The sequence below is a fragment of the Amia ocellicauda genome, chromosome 12 (genome assembly GCF_036373705.1).
Source record: "Amia ocellicauda isolate fAmiCal2 chromosome 12, fAmiCal2.hap1, whole genome shotgun sequence".
Lineage (NCBI taxonomy): Eukaryota > Metazoa > Chordata > Actinopteri > Amiiformes > Amiidae > Amia > Amia ocellicauda.
This window is the reverse complement of record NC_089861.1, coordinates 19312501-19328908: the sequence shown is the minus strand read 5'-3', so window position 1 is coordinate 19328908 and position 16408 is coordinate 19312501. Positions and strand designations below refer to the sequence as shown.

Here is a 16408-nt window from a genome sequence, read left to right as displayed (position 1 = left end):
GCGAGTCTGAATGACATCCACCGGTGAAGGGATTAAAAAAACGTTTAGTGAATAAATATGGTGACCAGTTCACAGAAACTGTTGCGGCAGCAGCCAAATCTCTTCTGCACATATTAACACAAGACCTAAGCAGCATCTAAAAACAATGGAAAAAAGGTTAAAAATCCTAAAATTGACTCCATCCTTTGACTATGTGCTTTATTTCAATACTCATTCATAACTGTTCTCTTCTATTAGGTTTATTATTTTTATATTTGACCTCTACACACCCCAGGTGGAGGGCCTCCGTGAGTTGTTTAACTCCAGTGCTGAGTGCGAGTGTGTTGTTGATTTTAAGTACAGTTCGGTGATCACAGAGGCTCACCAGTGGGATGTCCTGTGAATGCTCACTATTTTCTGTATCGACTGCAGCGTACGGGCTTATCAACCATCTGCTAATAATGAACAGTTTGTTTCCCTCCTATAGCTTATATAGCAACCTAAACAATTAAACTGTCCCATTCAATAATAACAGTTAGACCTGTGTATTATCCTACTGTACCTGAGTCTGTAAAGTGCTCTGTGGCTACCCTGTTAAGGGTGCTATACAAATAAAAATTGATTGATAAAAATTGATTGATATCAGTGTACAAAGGCAAAGAGTTAAATAGAGTATATACTGTATATATAGTTTCATTATTTGTTTCCCTTGTCTATTCAATTCCGCTTTTCTTCCCAGTTTAGTTAATATAAGAGAGAGAGAGATCCAGTCATTATAGTTTGCTTTTGGGCAGGCCGAGATCTGTCACTGGAGAGCTGCAGTTCCCCTGCTGGGCTGTAGGAGTGCTCTCCACACTGCTCTCCTCACTGCACAATAACACATACTTTCCAACACAGCACTTTTAAAAAGCACCTTTATGTAGACTCATCCATAGTTATAAACAGATAGTGTAGAAAGAGACACAGTAAATCAGGCAGTACATTATATAACCTCTTGAAACTGTTGCATCATTACTCTCTGTGTGAGACTGTATGTGTGTGTGCCTTAGTGTCCGTGTTTGATCACTGGTCTGGCTGCATGCGTTTGTGTGCATTAGGGACTGTGCATGTCTGTCCGTGTATGTCTGCATGGCCGTCTCTGACTGTGTGTCAGATTGTCTGTGTGCATTACTGCGTGTGTGTGTGTGTTTGTGTGTGTGTTGGGGTACAGTACAGTACAATACAAATGGGCTCTTTGGTCTGTTCTGTATTTGGGTCGCTCTGACCTTTTCTGTACCTCCACCCTGATCTCACATCAATACTGTTCCCCTGTGACCACTCCCACTGGCTCTCTAACACTGGGCCCCTGCACATCACTGTGGACCACTGGAGACACACAGACAGACGGAGACACACAGGTGGCCCTTATTTAAAAGGCACTACACTACAGTACAGCACAGCACAGTGCACTACAGTATACTAGAGTACAGCATGGCAGTGTGTCAGGGGGTGCACCTCCCTATCCATATCTGCACAGGAACATGTTGTGTCCAATCAGGTTATATTGGTGGACGGGACCCTGCACATATTGTTAATGAAGAAAGTAAGTGACTTGCACCACTACAAGTGTTTTCCCTCTCTCACTCATTCAATGGTTTCTCCTCCTCCTTCTCTCTCATACACTCCCTTCAACCCTCTCTGTACCACTCTTCACCTTCCCACACCTCTCACATACCCCCCCATATACACACCTACAGTGCTGCTCACTGCTGAGGTTGTGTCTGCCGGATGCCAGGATTACAGTACTACACTACAGTACAGTACAGAACACAACACTGCACTATAGGTACACTATACTGCACTACATTATAGCCCCGCTCTCTGTGGCCTATGGACTAGCAAAGAATAAGCTCCACAGCCAGCACACAATACTGCATATAAAACACGCACCGGCACCCCCCCGAGGAACACAGGCATGACCAATAACACTGCAAAACCAGTACACCAGAACCCCTGCATTGCACTCTACTGTACTATAGCGAACTGGACTACAGTGCTCAATACAGGCCGTTCCCAGTCTGTCAGCGCAAGTGACTCAGTGACTGGGGGGCTGAACACACAGGCGGACACCCAGCCAGCCACCTTCACCAGTGTACGGTACTCTGAACACACATTGCGAGACACGGGGGACCCCCCCACAACTCCACCACCTGCACACAACACAGCACAATACAAAACAATGCAATACAAATCACACTCAGGAAATGATAATGCCACACAACAATGTGGTTCCCTTCTCCCAGGTATCCTCCCGACACTACTGCTCTGTATTGTGGGTGTTTTTAAAAAATGACAAGAATATATTACATGACAATAGGAATTGATTAAACTAGCTGGCCATTGTATAGTATTGCTACAGGAGAGGCAGAGAGGCAGAGAGACAGAGAGAGAGAGAGACACAGAGGCTTGCACTGTTACAAGTTTATCTACAATTGCTTCTCTTCCCCTCCCACTCTCTCCCCTCATCTTCCCTCCTTCTCTCTCATGCAATGGCTTTCTCCTTCACACCCTCAGCCTTCCTTCACCCCCTTTCTCTCTTTCCCTCTCCCCTCTAAACAGCACCCTCTCCCTCTCACCCCTCTACATATAACCCTTCTTCTCCCCCCTCCGTTTCTGCCTCCTTCACCTCTGCCTTTCCCTCCACCCCCTCTCCACTTCCGCCCTTCTCCTCTCTCTCTCCCCCCTCAGTGTCAGCAGAAGAGGAGAAAGCTGGCTCCTCCCCCTCCCAACCCTCTTCAGCTATCCTGCCCTCCGATTGGCCACGGGGCTCGGGTGACACATCCACATGACGCCTCTGGTGGATCAAGCCCCGCCTCCGGGAAATGTCTGCCCCATGGTTCCGTCTCCGTTCCCCTGGTGACAACCGCGGACTGCCGGATCTCTGTAATTGGAAACAGGAATCGGGAAAACTGGTTTATGGAAAATGGGAAATAAAATGAGCATCATCACGTGACAATCACTGCGATGCGTTTTCTTTTGTTAACAGTAGTATTGTTTGAATACTAAACCACACTTCAGATGTCCCTTGTAGCCTATCTAAATTAAAACATTTGAGTTGTATAATGCCCATTACTTAAATAAATAGTTGTTGGATATAACAGAGTTCAAAACCATCATAAAAAGCCCCTCAATTGCCACTGTCGTGTCAGCAGGCACTGGACCAGACCATTACATTAAACCATAGGGGTAAGTTTAAACTATACAGTAAATGCTTGCTGTACAAGTGTGCAAGATGTTGTAAGAAACATGCTATGGTAAGATAAGTATGAAACACAAAATATATACGGTTACAATAAGAGTTTAATTAACTTAAAATTTTCCTCCGAAAAAGAGGCCTAACCCCCACCTGCCAGCATGCATGTGGACCACTCTGTGTAATTCTGCATGTTTTTTCCTTATCCACCATCTTTAAGTGTTGAGCAATACAAATGGAAACGTAAAACAAATGTCTCGAAAAACATCTGCAGTTTGGGATTTTTTTTTTTATAAATGCACAGAAGACCCCAAAATAGCTGAATGTAAGCAGTGTCAACACGCAGCAGTGTTCACCTGTGTATGGTGAATATGCTTTGTTTGAGTGGATCATTTTTCATCATTTTGCAGCTTATGTGTATTTTTATTCAATTTAAAACAGAAAAATTAATACAGGCCACTGTCTCTTATAACATTAGTTGATGGTCCTATATGTTTTCTAATCTAAATGTTATGTTAATATGCTCTGTATTGCTGTGTATTGCTGTGTAGGATGACACCTACAGGTGAAAAATGTTTGTTTCTTCTGGCTAATGGCCACAACAAGTTTTTGAAATTATTAAATATAATATAAGTATAACTTTAGAAAAATAATGTTATTGAGTGCAGACCCTTTTCCTCAATTGAATATAAAACACGTTTTTGGTCTATACATTGTACTAAACTTTATTATACATTTTTTTCAAAGCACAGGATCTCTCTCCTTTCTTTACTTCTAAATAAAAAAAGATCTACCTCAAGTCAGTTGCAGTTCCTTTAGTTGGATGAATGAGTAAGGTGCTCTTTTACTGGAAGGTTAACATGTGTCATGCATGTATAATCAAATTCCTGTACATAAACCGTGTGCTTGTAAAAATCAATAAAAACATTATTACTGTTTGAGATAACTTATTTAAACTACAAGGGAAAATTTTATTTTGCTTATGTGGCTTACCTGGAAAAAAGGAGGATTTTGAATCAAATCTATTATACACTAGTATTTAATGTGACATCATCTGTAAATTATGCAAATTAGCACCAAAGAAGATTCGAACATTCAAATGTAACAACGGACTCTTCGGCACAGTGCTATATTCTAATGTCTTCCCCAAAATACATTACTTCTCATTCAACTGGTGGTCTTCACAATTTCCAAAGGAGGACAATTAAACGTTTTATTTAATAAATCCAATCTTTCAAAGCCCTTTAAAGAAGAACTTTCTCACCTTCTCTTGGTCGCTCCCTCGCTCCTCCTCATCCTGCTCACAGATGGACTGCATGAGGGACAGCAGGTTCATACGGCCACTGCGGCTGGGGCTCGGGGCTGTGGGGGTCAGCACTGAGGCCTGGGAGAGAGAGAGAGAGAGAGAGACAGTGTTAAAACATGATGATTTTGATTTTTCTGTGTATTGGGCTCTTTGACATTGGTAATTATCACTGGATTTTGTATATCACTTAATTTTGCACATTAAGTTTTCTACTAAAGTGTTTGAGACTTTTATTCTTTCATATAACATTGATCTATTCGCGGAGGTCCTGGCCGTTCTTGCTTCCACAGCAGCCGGGACAGTTAATCACTGCATTTGTGTATTGACTGAATTTCTTAGAGAGAGACAAGATTTGTTCCACCTAGTGGGACCCAGCAACTGCAACTACTGGGGTTAGATGTAATGAAAACCATTGTCTTTTTGTGACTTGGTTGAAATAAAAACATTTTTAATTAAAACTGTCTCTCGGAGGTTGTGTTGGGAATGTCCCTTTTGAGGGATTTAAATGGCATTTATTTGCTGACAGTAAATTACTATCTGGGTAAACCAGAGCTTCTCTTACCCCGGGTAAAATGAAAGAGGTAGCATAGTCAAGATTGAGCTGTCAAAAAAATCGTGCTCCACCACGGCACACATGTATAAGTATTTACTGTCCATATATTTCCACTGCCTTATCCCACTTCCCTGTGTTGAGGAATGTCCAGTGTGTATGCATGTCATATTTATTGTGGATATGCAGAACTGAACACTACAGTACATTAACACTGCACTGAGACCGAGAGACTCACCTCTGTCTCATCTCCCTGGCTGCCCTCACTCACAGTGATGTGGGGGGGGGCTGCGCTGGGCTCCTGATCCCAGGATTCCTGTGGAGATCCACTGGGCTCCTCCAGCTCAATGAACACCTTCCACAACACATAAATACACACAACAGAAACCAAACACACAATAGACACAAGAGACACACTGATCAATCAGTAATCAAGATCAATACTGAAGATCGACAACAGGGCCCAATACAGAGAATATAGATCAAGTCCACATATCACCTACAGATATCAATTGAAAGGATCATTTGTGTACAGTTGTGCACATTGAGTCAATTATCGATCAAAAACACCAAACTGCATCAGCTGTATAATAAAGCCAGCTGCCCAGATCTGTTATACTGCTGAGGATCAAAGATGCAGATGCTATACAGGGTCACTTACAGAGATCACACTAAATGTCTGCTGCTTTACAGTCCACCTGCACACTGGACAGCCCATTATAAAGGACATGATTGTAAAGAAAGACAGGAAAGTTACAGAAATGTTAGATGCAGTTAGTTACAGACATGGGCTAGAGACACATTGATGAAAATTACTGACCGATAAAGCGAGTGGTAATGATGGAGAGAGAGACGTAGGGAGAGAGATTGATAGAAACATACGTAGATGGCTAGAGGAACTGAGGAAGTGTCAGTACAATAGATTGAGTCAGAAAGAAAGTGACAGACAGAAAGAGGGATGGACAGACCCCCACCTCAGTGTCTTCTATACTCTCCCCATCTTTCTCTCCCTCTGCCTTTCCCATCCCCTCTTGTTCTCTCTCGTCTCTCCCCATCTTCTCCTCTGCCTCTCTGTCGCTCTCTTCCTCGCTCTCTGAGTCACTCTCCTCCCCATGCAGAGAGAGGCCCTTCTGCTCCCGGGACTTCCTCCTCCACAGAGCACTGTGACGCTGCTGACTGAGAGAGAGAGCGGGTTAATACACACTGACTGGACACTACAGTACATTAACACTGCACTGAGAGAGAGGGTTAATACAGTACAGACACACTGACTGACTGGACACTACAGTACATTAACACTGCACTGAGAGAGAGAGGGTTAATACAGTACAGACACACTGACTGACTGAACACTACAGTACATTAACACTGCACTGAGAGAGAGAGGGTTAATACAGTACAGACACACTGACTGACTGGACACTACAGTACATTAACACTGCACTGAGAGAGAAAGAGAGAGAGAGGTACCTGGCCTGCAGGATGCCGCTGTATGTGTGCAGCTGGCGCAGGAAGCCTGGGTTGGGCTGGGCGACGGGCCGGCGCTGCTGCACGTGGGCGAGGGCGCGCTGCAGGCTCCAGCCGCGTTGCTTCATCACAAACGCCACCACTGTGGAGGCAGAGCGGCTCACCCCCATCTTACAGTGCACCAGCACACGGCCCCCATGCTGCCTGAGAGAGAGAGAGAGAGAGTACAGTACATTAACAGTGTCTGAAAGAGAAAGAGATAAAGACGATCTAGAGTTGTGTTAATATACACAGTACACCACAGTACAGACACTGACAGAGAGAGAGGGAGACAAACTTAATACAGGACATTAACACTAGTTCCGGTTATGAAGGTGTAGGTGGTGCTCAGTTCTTGGCTGTGTGTGTGAAGGTGTAGGTGGTGCTCATTAGAGGTCTTCACGGGTCCAGAAATGTGCTATCCGGAACCCACCCAGACCCGTCTATTATTTGAAATCTGGACCCAGACCTGGACCCGGCTGGGGGACACAGACCCAATTGAACCCGATCGGCACAGATCCCACAGCTAATTGCTATTAACAAGTTAATTTACAAGTTGTGAAAATACATTTTTGTGTCTTACCTAATGTAACGTTAGTAGCCTTCTCTCCTGTACCGGACCGTGACGCATACAATCCGTCCTCCTTGCCAAGAAAGTTGATAAAATAACATCCATGTTGTGCCTCTCTTGCTGATTGAAAGCGCCTGTATAATCCACCCATTATATCAGCTTCAAAAGTCAACTTGCTGTCACAGTGGCGGAGGACAAAAGCAACTTTGCAGCTTTGCAGTTTTTTGTATCTCGCATAATACGATAACTTTCACTGTTTGCCCTTTTGAACTATAATAAAAATTGCTCGTTCAGTGCAAATTAGCATTACTAATTTGCTGTCATCTGTGCGCTCCGAGACGTATCTGACCATAGATTTTAGATACAAAGTGAACAAACTCCAACCACAATCTCAAAAATCGCACCGACGCCAATAATGCACTTCAGTTTACGTCATCTGTCAAACACCGAAATGGCGGAATAAGTCCCACCTTCTAAATAAAAGACCCAATTGACAATTGGTAAAGTCATCTCGTCACTCAGGTCAGGTCGGGTTCCAGGTCCTCGGGTTCGGGTGGACCCGTGAAGACCTCTAGTGCTCAGTACCTGGCTGTGTGGATGAAGGTATAGGTGGTTCTCAGTACCTGGCTGTGTGGATGAAGGTGTAGGTGGTGCTCAGTACCTGGCTGTGTGGATGAAGTTGAAGGTGGTGTTCCAGTGTGACAGCAGGTCGGTGCTCTCCAGGTCGTACACTCTGATGTTAAGGTACTTGAAGGACTCGGGGAAGAAGTTGTCGATCTCCCGTGTGACGTTGAGGATGTAGCCCACGCTGCACAACCGCACAACAGCAACGACAACACAGCTTCAGTACACAACAGAGGGAACCAGTTCTTCTCTACAGAACAGCAACACAACCACTAAGCACGGCCAAAGAGACCATGAATACACACGCAGACAAGCCCTGCACACACCGTAGCCATCACAGCAAAGCAAGGATACACCAGCACAATGCACTGCCAAAACACAACACCACACAATACAACACAGCACACCCTGAATCTGCGTACCAACCTTCAAACTGGCTACCACTGTGGTGAAGCTATTGTCTGCAGAGAGAGGGAGAGGGACAGGGAGAGGGGGAGGGAGAAAGAGACAGAGAGAGCAGAGAGAGAGAGACACACAGAGAGAGTGAGAAAAAGCTCATCAGAAAGAGAGAGAAAGGGAATAACTGAGTGACAGAGTGAGACAACGAGAGAATGACAGAATGACAGACAGAGAGAGGAGGGTGGGGCTGCAGGGATAGTTACCCATTTTTCTGCAGCTCCTCAAAGTTGGCAGCGTTCCACTCTGACCCCTGAGGGACAAACACACAGTAAGGGGCCAGGCTGTACAGACAACTCAGTCTTTCTGTGCCTCTTTCTATCAGTCAGTCAGTCAGTGTGTGTCAGTCAGTGTGTATGTCCACCTGTGAGTGTGGGCGTTAGTGTGTCAGCCAGTCAGTGTGTGTAAACTACCTGTCAAAAGTTCCTCAATACAACTCAATTGTTCCAGGTTTTATTGAAATGTATGCAGTTTAATGTCTCAATGTACTCTTAAATTAAAGCATAGAATAAATAAACAATTGGGGATTGTAACAGGCCGCTGTCTGTCACGACACGGCTGCTGCTGGCGCCCGCTGATTAGGTGCTCATGTGCCGCAGCTGTGTTGTCGCTCCCTCGCAATGAGCACCGTAGCGACTGGGACGTCTATTTAATCCCTCTCCTTCCCCGATGGAGGCAGCTAACCGCTGAGGAGTCCATAACCCCTGTCTGCCCGGAGCACCCCATTTGTGGACGCTTTGTGTTTGTTTTGCTTTTGTTTTTTTTCTGTTTTTGTGTCCCGTCCCCCCTTGACGTGCCTGAACTTAATAAAGCCTGGACACAACCGGAACCGGAGACTCTCTCTCATCCCCCGTTATTTGTGTCTGGCTTTCACAGAGATTAAAATGGAATCATGGAATTGTTTTAATTCACAAAATTTAACCCCTTAAGCTGACAAACCCCTTTGGGGTTCTCCCATGTGTACTCTCCGCTGTTGTGTTGTTTGCCGAGTGTTTGTTATCCGATGAAAGCGATGACTCTCGATGTGAAGCATTCTCTGATTTTGTTTTTTTGCCCCCCCGAACCCGCATTCCAAAAATATTGACAATTATGACATATTCTGGAACCAGACAGTCTACTGATCAAAATAAGACCATCCAAGTTTTGGTAGAAGCAACACACACCTGAGCTCACCAGAGCTCAAAATGTTAAGATGGAAAACTCTGTTTACAGTGTACTAATACACAACAATTTTAAATAATTGGATCTGAACTTCTCTGTGTTTCTGTGAACTTCTCTATATACTGGATTAATCGTTAGGTTGTTCTGAACAAATCAAGCCTATTTACAAACAAATCCAATCAAAACTGGGTGATCTGTGATCGTCTGGATGAACCTCCCTCAATCCCCCCACCCCCCCCCCGGAGCAGACCGCGCATTTATCCCCCAGGCTCTGAATGACGGTGGGCGTCACGGAAACTATAAATCGGATGTGTCCAAGAATGAAATGCGCTGGTAGCCAACAGAATAAGCTTGCAAACGATGTGCGCATTGTAGGAATACAGTGTAACTTCTATGCACAGGAGCTGCGTGTAACACTGCCAGATAATGCTTAACAGGGTGTAGTGACACAGTATATAACTCTGAAATGTACATTATTTTTCAGTTTTTGGTAGCCTAAACTATTTTTTAACCTCTGGCAGTTTACCACTTGCCTTTATACCATTTCAGGTTATTCACTGGACTTGAACTGCTTAAATTTCAATAAAAACTGTACAAATGTGGGTGTTCTAAAACTTTTGACTGGTAGTGAATACTGTACTACAGTGCTCTGCTCTCACCAGGTACAGGTAGTCGAAGATCTTGGAGGGCTTGTCCATTTGCGCCATGGTAACCATGGTCTCGTTGTCAATGAACTCCTTATAGTCTTTCATTCCCGCGCCCAGCCGCTGCTCCAGCTCCTGACGCACCTGCACACACAGACACACCGTACAACTGCAGCTCCCACTGTGCTTGTGGATGCAGAGGTGCTGTAGTGCCCTGTGGGCCCTGCAGTTCAGAAACTACTTTGCGAGACAGCTTTGGCAACACTAGTTTAAGTTTGTCATGCCAATAAAACTAGTTTTTACTTTGAATTTGACAGACAGCGCCCCCTCAGTCTTTACAGGCACTGCAGGGGAACTGCAGCACATTGCAATAGCAGACAAGTAATTGTAGAAATGCAAACTGCACCGGTCCCAATGGACACATAATGATAATACTGTAAAAAAATGCAAGCAGTCAGAAACAGTACATTCACAGACACACACAGACCTGTTTTGAAGTGAGGTTGTCCAAGTCCTCCCTCATCATGATCTCTCTGAGATGAGACTTAATCCTCTTCTCCATCCCCTCTCTCTCTGAGGGACTAGTGTCAGAGAGAGAGAGAGAGAGGGTTGATACAGTACAGTACAGACAGACTGGACACTACAGTACATTAACATAAGAAAGTTTAGAAGCGAGAGGAGGCCATTCGACCCATCATGCTCATTTGGTGTCCATTAATAACTAAGTGATCCAAGGATCCTATCCAGTCTATTTTTCAATGTTCCCAAACTGTCGCTTCAACCACATCGCTGGGGAGTTTGTTCCAGATTGTGACGACTCTCTGAGTGAAGAAGTGTCTCCTGTTTTCCATCTTGAATGCATTGAAGCCCAATTTCCATTTGTGTCCCCGGGTGCGTGTGTCCCTGCTGCTCTGGAAAAGCTCCTCTGATTTGATGTGGTCGATGCCTTTCATGATTTTGAAGACTTGGATCAAGTCCCCACGAAGTCTCCTCCATTAGGTCTGCTCTTGTTAGCTCATTGTACTGGGATGTGTGCTTATTGTATTTTGCACTGATGGTATTCACTGCACTTCATAATGGTTTCAATTGTTTATTGTGTGAACTGCTAAGTCAAAGAATGATCATTGTAGCTCTTATCTCCCTCTGTCTCAGTCTGTCAGTGCTGTACCTCTTTATTTTTCTCTCTCCCTCTCTTAGTGGAGTACCTGTCTCTCTCATCTGTCTGACTCAGTGCACTACCCATCTCTCTCTCTCACCTGTCTGTCTCAGTGCAGTACTCTCTCCTCACAGACTCCAGGTCAGTCATGGCGTTCCATTCATGGATACTGGGTCGGTCCGAGTCCAGATGGTCCCTGTAGAACTGAGCCCAATACAGCCCAGCGCCCGGGATCACAGAGTGTTTCACAGCACTCTCACAGCACCGGTGCAGAGCCTGCAACACTGACCTGACAGAGAGAGAGAGTTAATACAGTCCAGACACTGGACAGCACAGTACTGGCCATTACACTACATTAACATGGCACAGAGACTGACAGGCTGACATGCTAACTGACTGATACACTGATTGACTGACTCACCACATGGTCTGTATTGATACAGGCTTGAATATCCTGGTCTCCTCTGCAGACATCACACTGAACCCCCTGAGAGAGAGAGGGAGACAGAGAGAGGTTTGGAGGGGAGAGAAGCGGGGAGGAACAGAAAGGTAGAGAGAGGAGAGGCAAGTGACAGTGTATGAGGACAGTGCATCTATAAAGACAATATACAATATCGATTTATCTAGTTAAGACTTTAACAGAGTACACTATGAACTATCAACTACTCCAGGACTGGCTCTCACACACTTTCACTCTCTCGCTCACTCACTCTTACCCATCTCCATCCAGATAGACCTGTGTGTCACTCCAGACAGGCAGGACCAGACCTATAGTGCACTCATCACTGAGAGAGGGGGGGGGAGAGAGAGAGTCACCAAGGGCAACATACAGTGCCTATAGAAAGTCTACCCCCCTTTCAAAAATGATTATTTTTATTGCATTATAGCACGGAATGAAAATACATTTAAACAGTTTTTTACTGTAATTTCAAATCAAAGACTCAACCATGAGCACCAAGGAGCTTTCAAAAGAACTCCAGGACAAAGGTGTTGATAGGCACAGATCAACGGATTGATATAAAAAATACCAAAGGCCTTGAATATACCTTGGAGCACGTTCAAGATTATTACTAAAGTGGAATGGCTCCACCAAGACCCTGCCCAGATCACGGTGTCCCTCCAAACTGGATGACTGACAAGCAGCAGACTGATCAGGCAGGCTACCAAGAGGCCAATGGCCACTTTGTAAGAGCACCAGGTTTTTATGTTCAAGACTGGTGAGACAACAATGTCCTAAGCACTCCACAAATATTGCCTGTATGGTAGGGTGGCAAGAAGGAAGTAATTACTCAAGAAACCCTACCTTGAATCCCATTTGAATTAAGCAAAAAACTCATGATTCTGGAGCCATGTGGCAAAAAGTATGTCAGTTTGGTGTTATGTTTGGCACAAACCCAACACAGCGTATCACCCAAAGAATATCATCCCTACTGTGGAGCATGGTGGTGGCAGCATCATGTTATGGGGATGTTTCTTATTGGGAGGGGCTGGGGCACTTGTCAGGATAGAAGGGAAAACTAATGGAACAAAGTATAGAAATGTGCTTGAGGAAAACCTGCTGCCCTCTGCAAGACAGCTGAAACTGGGACAGACATAAAGCTTTCAGAAGGACAATGACACAAAGTACACAGCCAAAACTACACTGGAGTGGCTAAGGAACAAAAAGGTAAATGTGCTATTGCCAAATCTAGCTGTACAATGTTGGTAGAGACCCATCCCAACAGACTCACAGCTGTAATTGCTGCCAAACTGGTGTTTCTACCAAGCATTAAATCAGGGGGGTGGGGACTTAACCAATTATGATATTTCAGTTTTGTATTTTTTATATATAATTTTCCCCTTTACAATGTGGCGTATGGTGTAGATAAGCATCAACAAAATCCTAATTTAAATGCATGAAACTCTGTGACACTGACAAACAAAATGTGAAAAAGTTCAAGGGGGTGAAGACTTTCTATAGGCAGTGTACACTGTACTGTGCAGTCAATGTGTCACTATCTCAGTCAGTGTGTCAGGCAGTCAATCAGTCAGTGTCCAGTTACCTGGCAGAGGCGGGGAAGTCCATGCCCAGAAGCAGGTTCTCGTGTTTCCTGGAAAGAGTGGAGACGACCAGCAGGTAACGCACCCGTCCTGCACGGACTGACTCCAAACAGACTGCCTGAGAGAGAGAGAGGGTTGATACAGTACAGTACAGACACACTGACTGACTGGACACTACAGTACATTAACACTGCACTGAGAGAGAGAGGGTAAATACAGTACAGACACACTGACTGACTGGACACTACAGTACATTAACACTGCACTGAGAGAGAGAGGGTTAATACAGTACAGACACACTGACTGACTGGACACTACAGTACATTAACACTGCACTGAGAGAGAGAGGGTTAATACAGTACAGACACACTGACTGACTGGACACTACAGTACATTAACACTGCACTGAGAGAGAGAGGGTTAATACAGTACAGACACACTGACTGACTGGACACTACAGTACATTAACACTGCACTGAGAGAGAGAGGGTTAATACAGTACAGACACACTGACTGACTGGACACTACAGTACATTAACACTGCACTGAGAGAGAGAGGGTTAATACAGTACAGACACACTGACTGGACACTACAGTACATTAACACTGCACTGAGAGAGAGAGGGTTAATACAGCACAGACACACTGACTGACTGGACACTACAGTACATTAACACTGCACTGAGAGAGAGAGAGCAGTGCAATATAATTCAGTGTAGTGCAATGTAATTCAGTATAATTTAGTACAGTGCAGTGTAATTTGGTGCAGTGTCGTGTAATTTGATGATGTACAGTGTAATGCAGTGCAGTATAATTCAGTATAATGTAGTACATCACGCACCTCAACTAGGCTGTATATTTATTGTAATTTTGTATTGATTGTTCTACTGAACTTCTGTCAGGCTTAAATTTAAGTTTGTATTACTGCACTTTTGCAATACAGTGCAGTGCAGTGCAGTGCACTGGTGTCTCACCAGTTTCAGAGTGTCTTCTGGCCGCAGTCGTGCTATCATGGCCTCTAGGTGTCGCTGCTGAGCTCCAGAACTCCCTGTAGGGGGGAGGGACCTAGAAGTGGGTGTGGCCTCCCTCTCTGACTCCTCCCCTTCACCCAGCAGCAGCACCGCCCCCTTGACCAGAGCAAAACTCTCCCTATTGGACAGAGAGATTTACTGATAAAGACAGACAGTATGACAGTGACACACATAAACACACAGGACATAATAATACCACACTATTTTACTATACATCATAATCTTAATATTATCTGTGCAACCAATATAAATGGCTAACCATACATTATAGTACTACTAGCACAATGAGAACGGAAACATTTTTATTGTTTTGTTTTTTGTTTCATTTTTTACCTTTTTTGTAGTCTTCCTCGTCGCTGAAAATGTTCATCCTGAGAGAAATAAATACAACTTAAAATCTCATATTTTTAAAAACAATCTCTCTCAGTGCAGTGTTAATGTACTGTAGTGTCCAGTCAGTCAGTCAGTGTGTCTGTACTGTATTAACCCTCTCTCTCTCAGTGCAGTGTTAATGTACTGTAGTGTCCAGTCAGTGTGTCTGTACTGTATTAACCCTCTCTCTCTCAGTGCAGTGTTAATGTACTGTAGTGTCCAGTCAGTCAGTGTGTCTGTACTGTATTAACCCTCTCTCTCAGTGCAGTGTTAATGTACTGTAGTGTCCAGTCAGTCAGTGTGTCTGTACTGTATTAACCCTCTCTCTCAGTGCAGTGTTAATGTACTGTAGTGTCCAGTCAGTCAGTGTGTCTGTACTGTATTAACCCTCTCTCTCTCAGTGCAGTGTTAATGTACTGTAGTGTCCAGTCAGTCAGTGTGTCTGTACTGTATTAACCTTCTCTCTCTCAGTGCAGTGTTAATGTACTGTAGTGTCCAGTCAGTCAGTGTGTCTGTACTGTATTAACCCTCTCTCTCTCAGTGCAGTGTTAATGTACTGTAGTGTCCAGTCAGTCAGTGTGTCTGTACTGTATTAACCCTCTCTCTCTCAGTGCAGTGTTAATGTACTGTAGTGTCCAGTCAGTCAGTGTGTCTGTACTGTATTAACCCTCTCTCTCTCAGTGCAGTGTTAATGTACTGTAGTGTCCAGTCAGTCAGTCTGTACTGTATTAACCCTCTCTCTCTCAGTGCAGTGTTAATGTACTGTAGTGTCCAGTCAGTGTGTCTGTACTGTATTAACCCTCTCTCTCTCAGTGCAGTGTTAATGTACTGTAGTGTCCAGTCAGTCAGTGTGTCTGTACTGTATTAACCCTCTCTCTCTCAGTGCAGTGTTAATGTACTGTAGTGTCCAGTCAGTCAGTCTGTACTGTATTAACCCTCTCTCTCTCAGTGCAGTGTTAATGTACTGTAGTGTCCAGTCAGTGTGTCTGTACTGTATTAACCCTCTCTCTCTCAGTGCAGTGTTAATGTACTGTAGTGTCCAGTCAGTCAGTGTGTCTGTGCTGTATTAACCCTCTCTCTCTCAGTGCAGTGTTAATGTACTGTAGTGTCCAGTCAGTCAGTGTGTCTGTGCTGTATTAACCCTCTCTCTCAGTGCAGTGTTAATGTACTGTAGTGTCCAGTCAGTGTGTCTGTACTGTATTAACCCTCTCTCTCTCAGTGCAGTGTTAATGTACTGTAGTGTCCAGTCAGTCAGTGTGTCTGTACTGTATTAACCCTCTCTCTCTCAGTGCAGTGTTAATGTACTGTAGTGTCCAGTCAGTCAGTGTGTCTGTACTGTATTAACCCTCTCTCTCTCAGTGCAGTGTTAATGTACTGTAGTGTCCAGTCAGTCAGTGTGTCTGTACTGTATTAACCCTCTCTCTCTCAGTGCAGTGTTAATGTACTGTAGTGTCCAGTCAGTGTGTCTGTACTGTATTAACCCTCTCTCTCTCAGTGCAGTGTTAATGTACTGTAGTGTCCAGTCAGTCAGTGTGTCTGTACTGTATTAACCCTCTCTCTCTCAGTGCAGTGTTAATGTACTGTAGTGTCCAGTCAGTCAGTGTGTCTGTACTGTATTAACCCTCTCTCTCTCAGTGCAGTGTTAATGTACTGTAGTGTCCAGTCAGTCAGTGTGTCTGTACTGTATTAACCCTCTCTCTCTCAGTGCAGTGTTAATGTACTGTAGTGTCCAGTCAGTCAGTGTGTCTGTACTGTATTAACCCTCTCTCTCTCAGTGCAG

General features: G+C 44.4%; 1 protein-coding gene across 2 annotated transcripts in view; it reads right to left on the bottom strand.

Annotated features, from left to right (window-relative positions):
• Window positions 1-876: 876 nt before the first annotated feature.
• The window catches only part of LOC136764509 (protein phosphatase Slingshot homolog 3), a 19345-nt gene continuing 3813 nt past the window's right edge, over window positions 877-16408 (bottom strand). For both annotated transcript variants that reach the window (XM_066718644.1, XM_066718645.1), the window contains 15 exons: window positions 14590-14627; window positions 14200-14374; window positions 13228-13343; window positions 11902-11970; window positions 11607-11672; window positions 11286-11474; window positions 10517-10610; window positions 10045-10173; window positions 8431-8477; window positions 7806-7952; window positions 6538-6738; window positions 6042-6243; window positions 5306-5422; window positions 4476-4595; window positions 877-2899 (listed from right to left, as the gene is read on the bottom strand). In XM_066718644.1, the coding sequence (XP_066574741.1) occupies window positions 2591-2899; window positions 4476-4595; window positions 5306-5422; window positions 6042-6243; window positions 6538-6738; window positions 7806-7952; window positions 8431-8477; window positions 10045-10173; window positions 10517-10610; window positions 11286-11474; window positions 11607-11672; window positions 11902-11970; window positions 13228-13343; window positions 14200-14374; window positions 14590-14627 (2019 nt within the window). In that variant the 3' untranslated portion in view covers window positions 877-2590. The remainder of the gene's footprint in view (window positions 2900-4475; window positions 4596-5305; window positions 5423-6041; window positions 6244-6537; window positions 6739-7805; window positions 7953-8430; window positions 8478-10044; window positions 10174-10516; window positions 10611-11285; window positions 11475-11606; window positions 11673-11901; window positions 11971-13227; window positions 13344-14199; window positions 14375-14589; window positions 14628-16408) is intronic.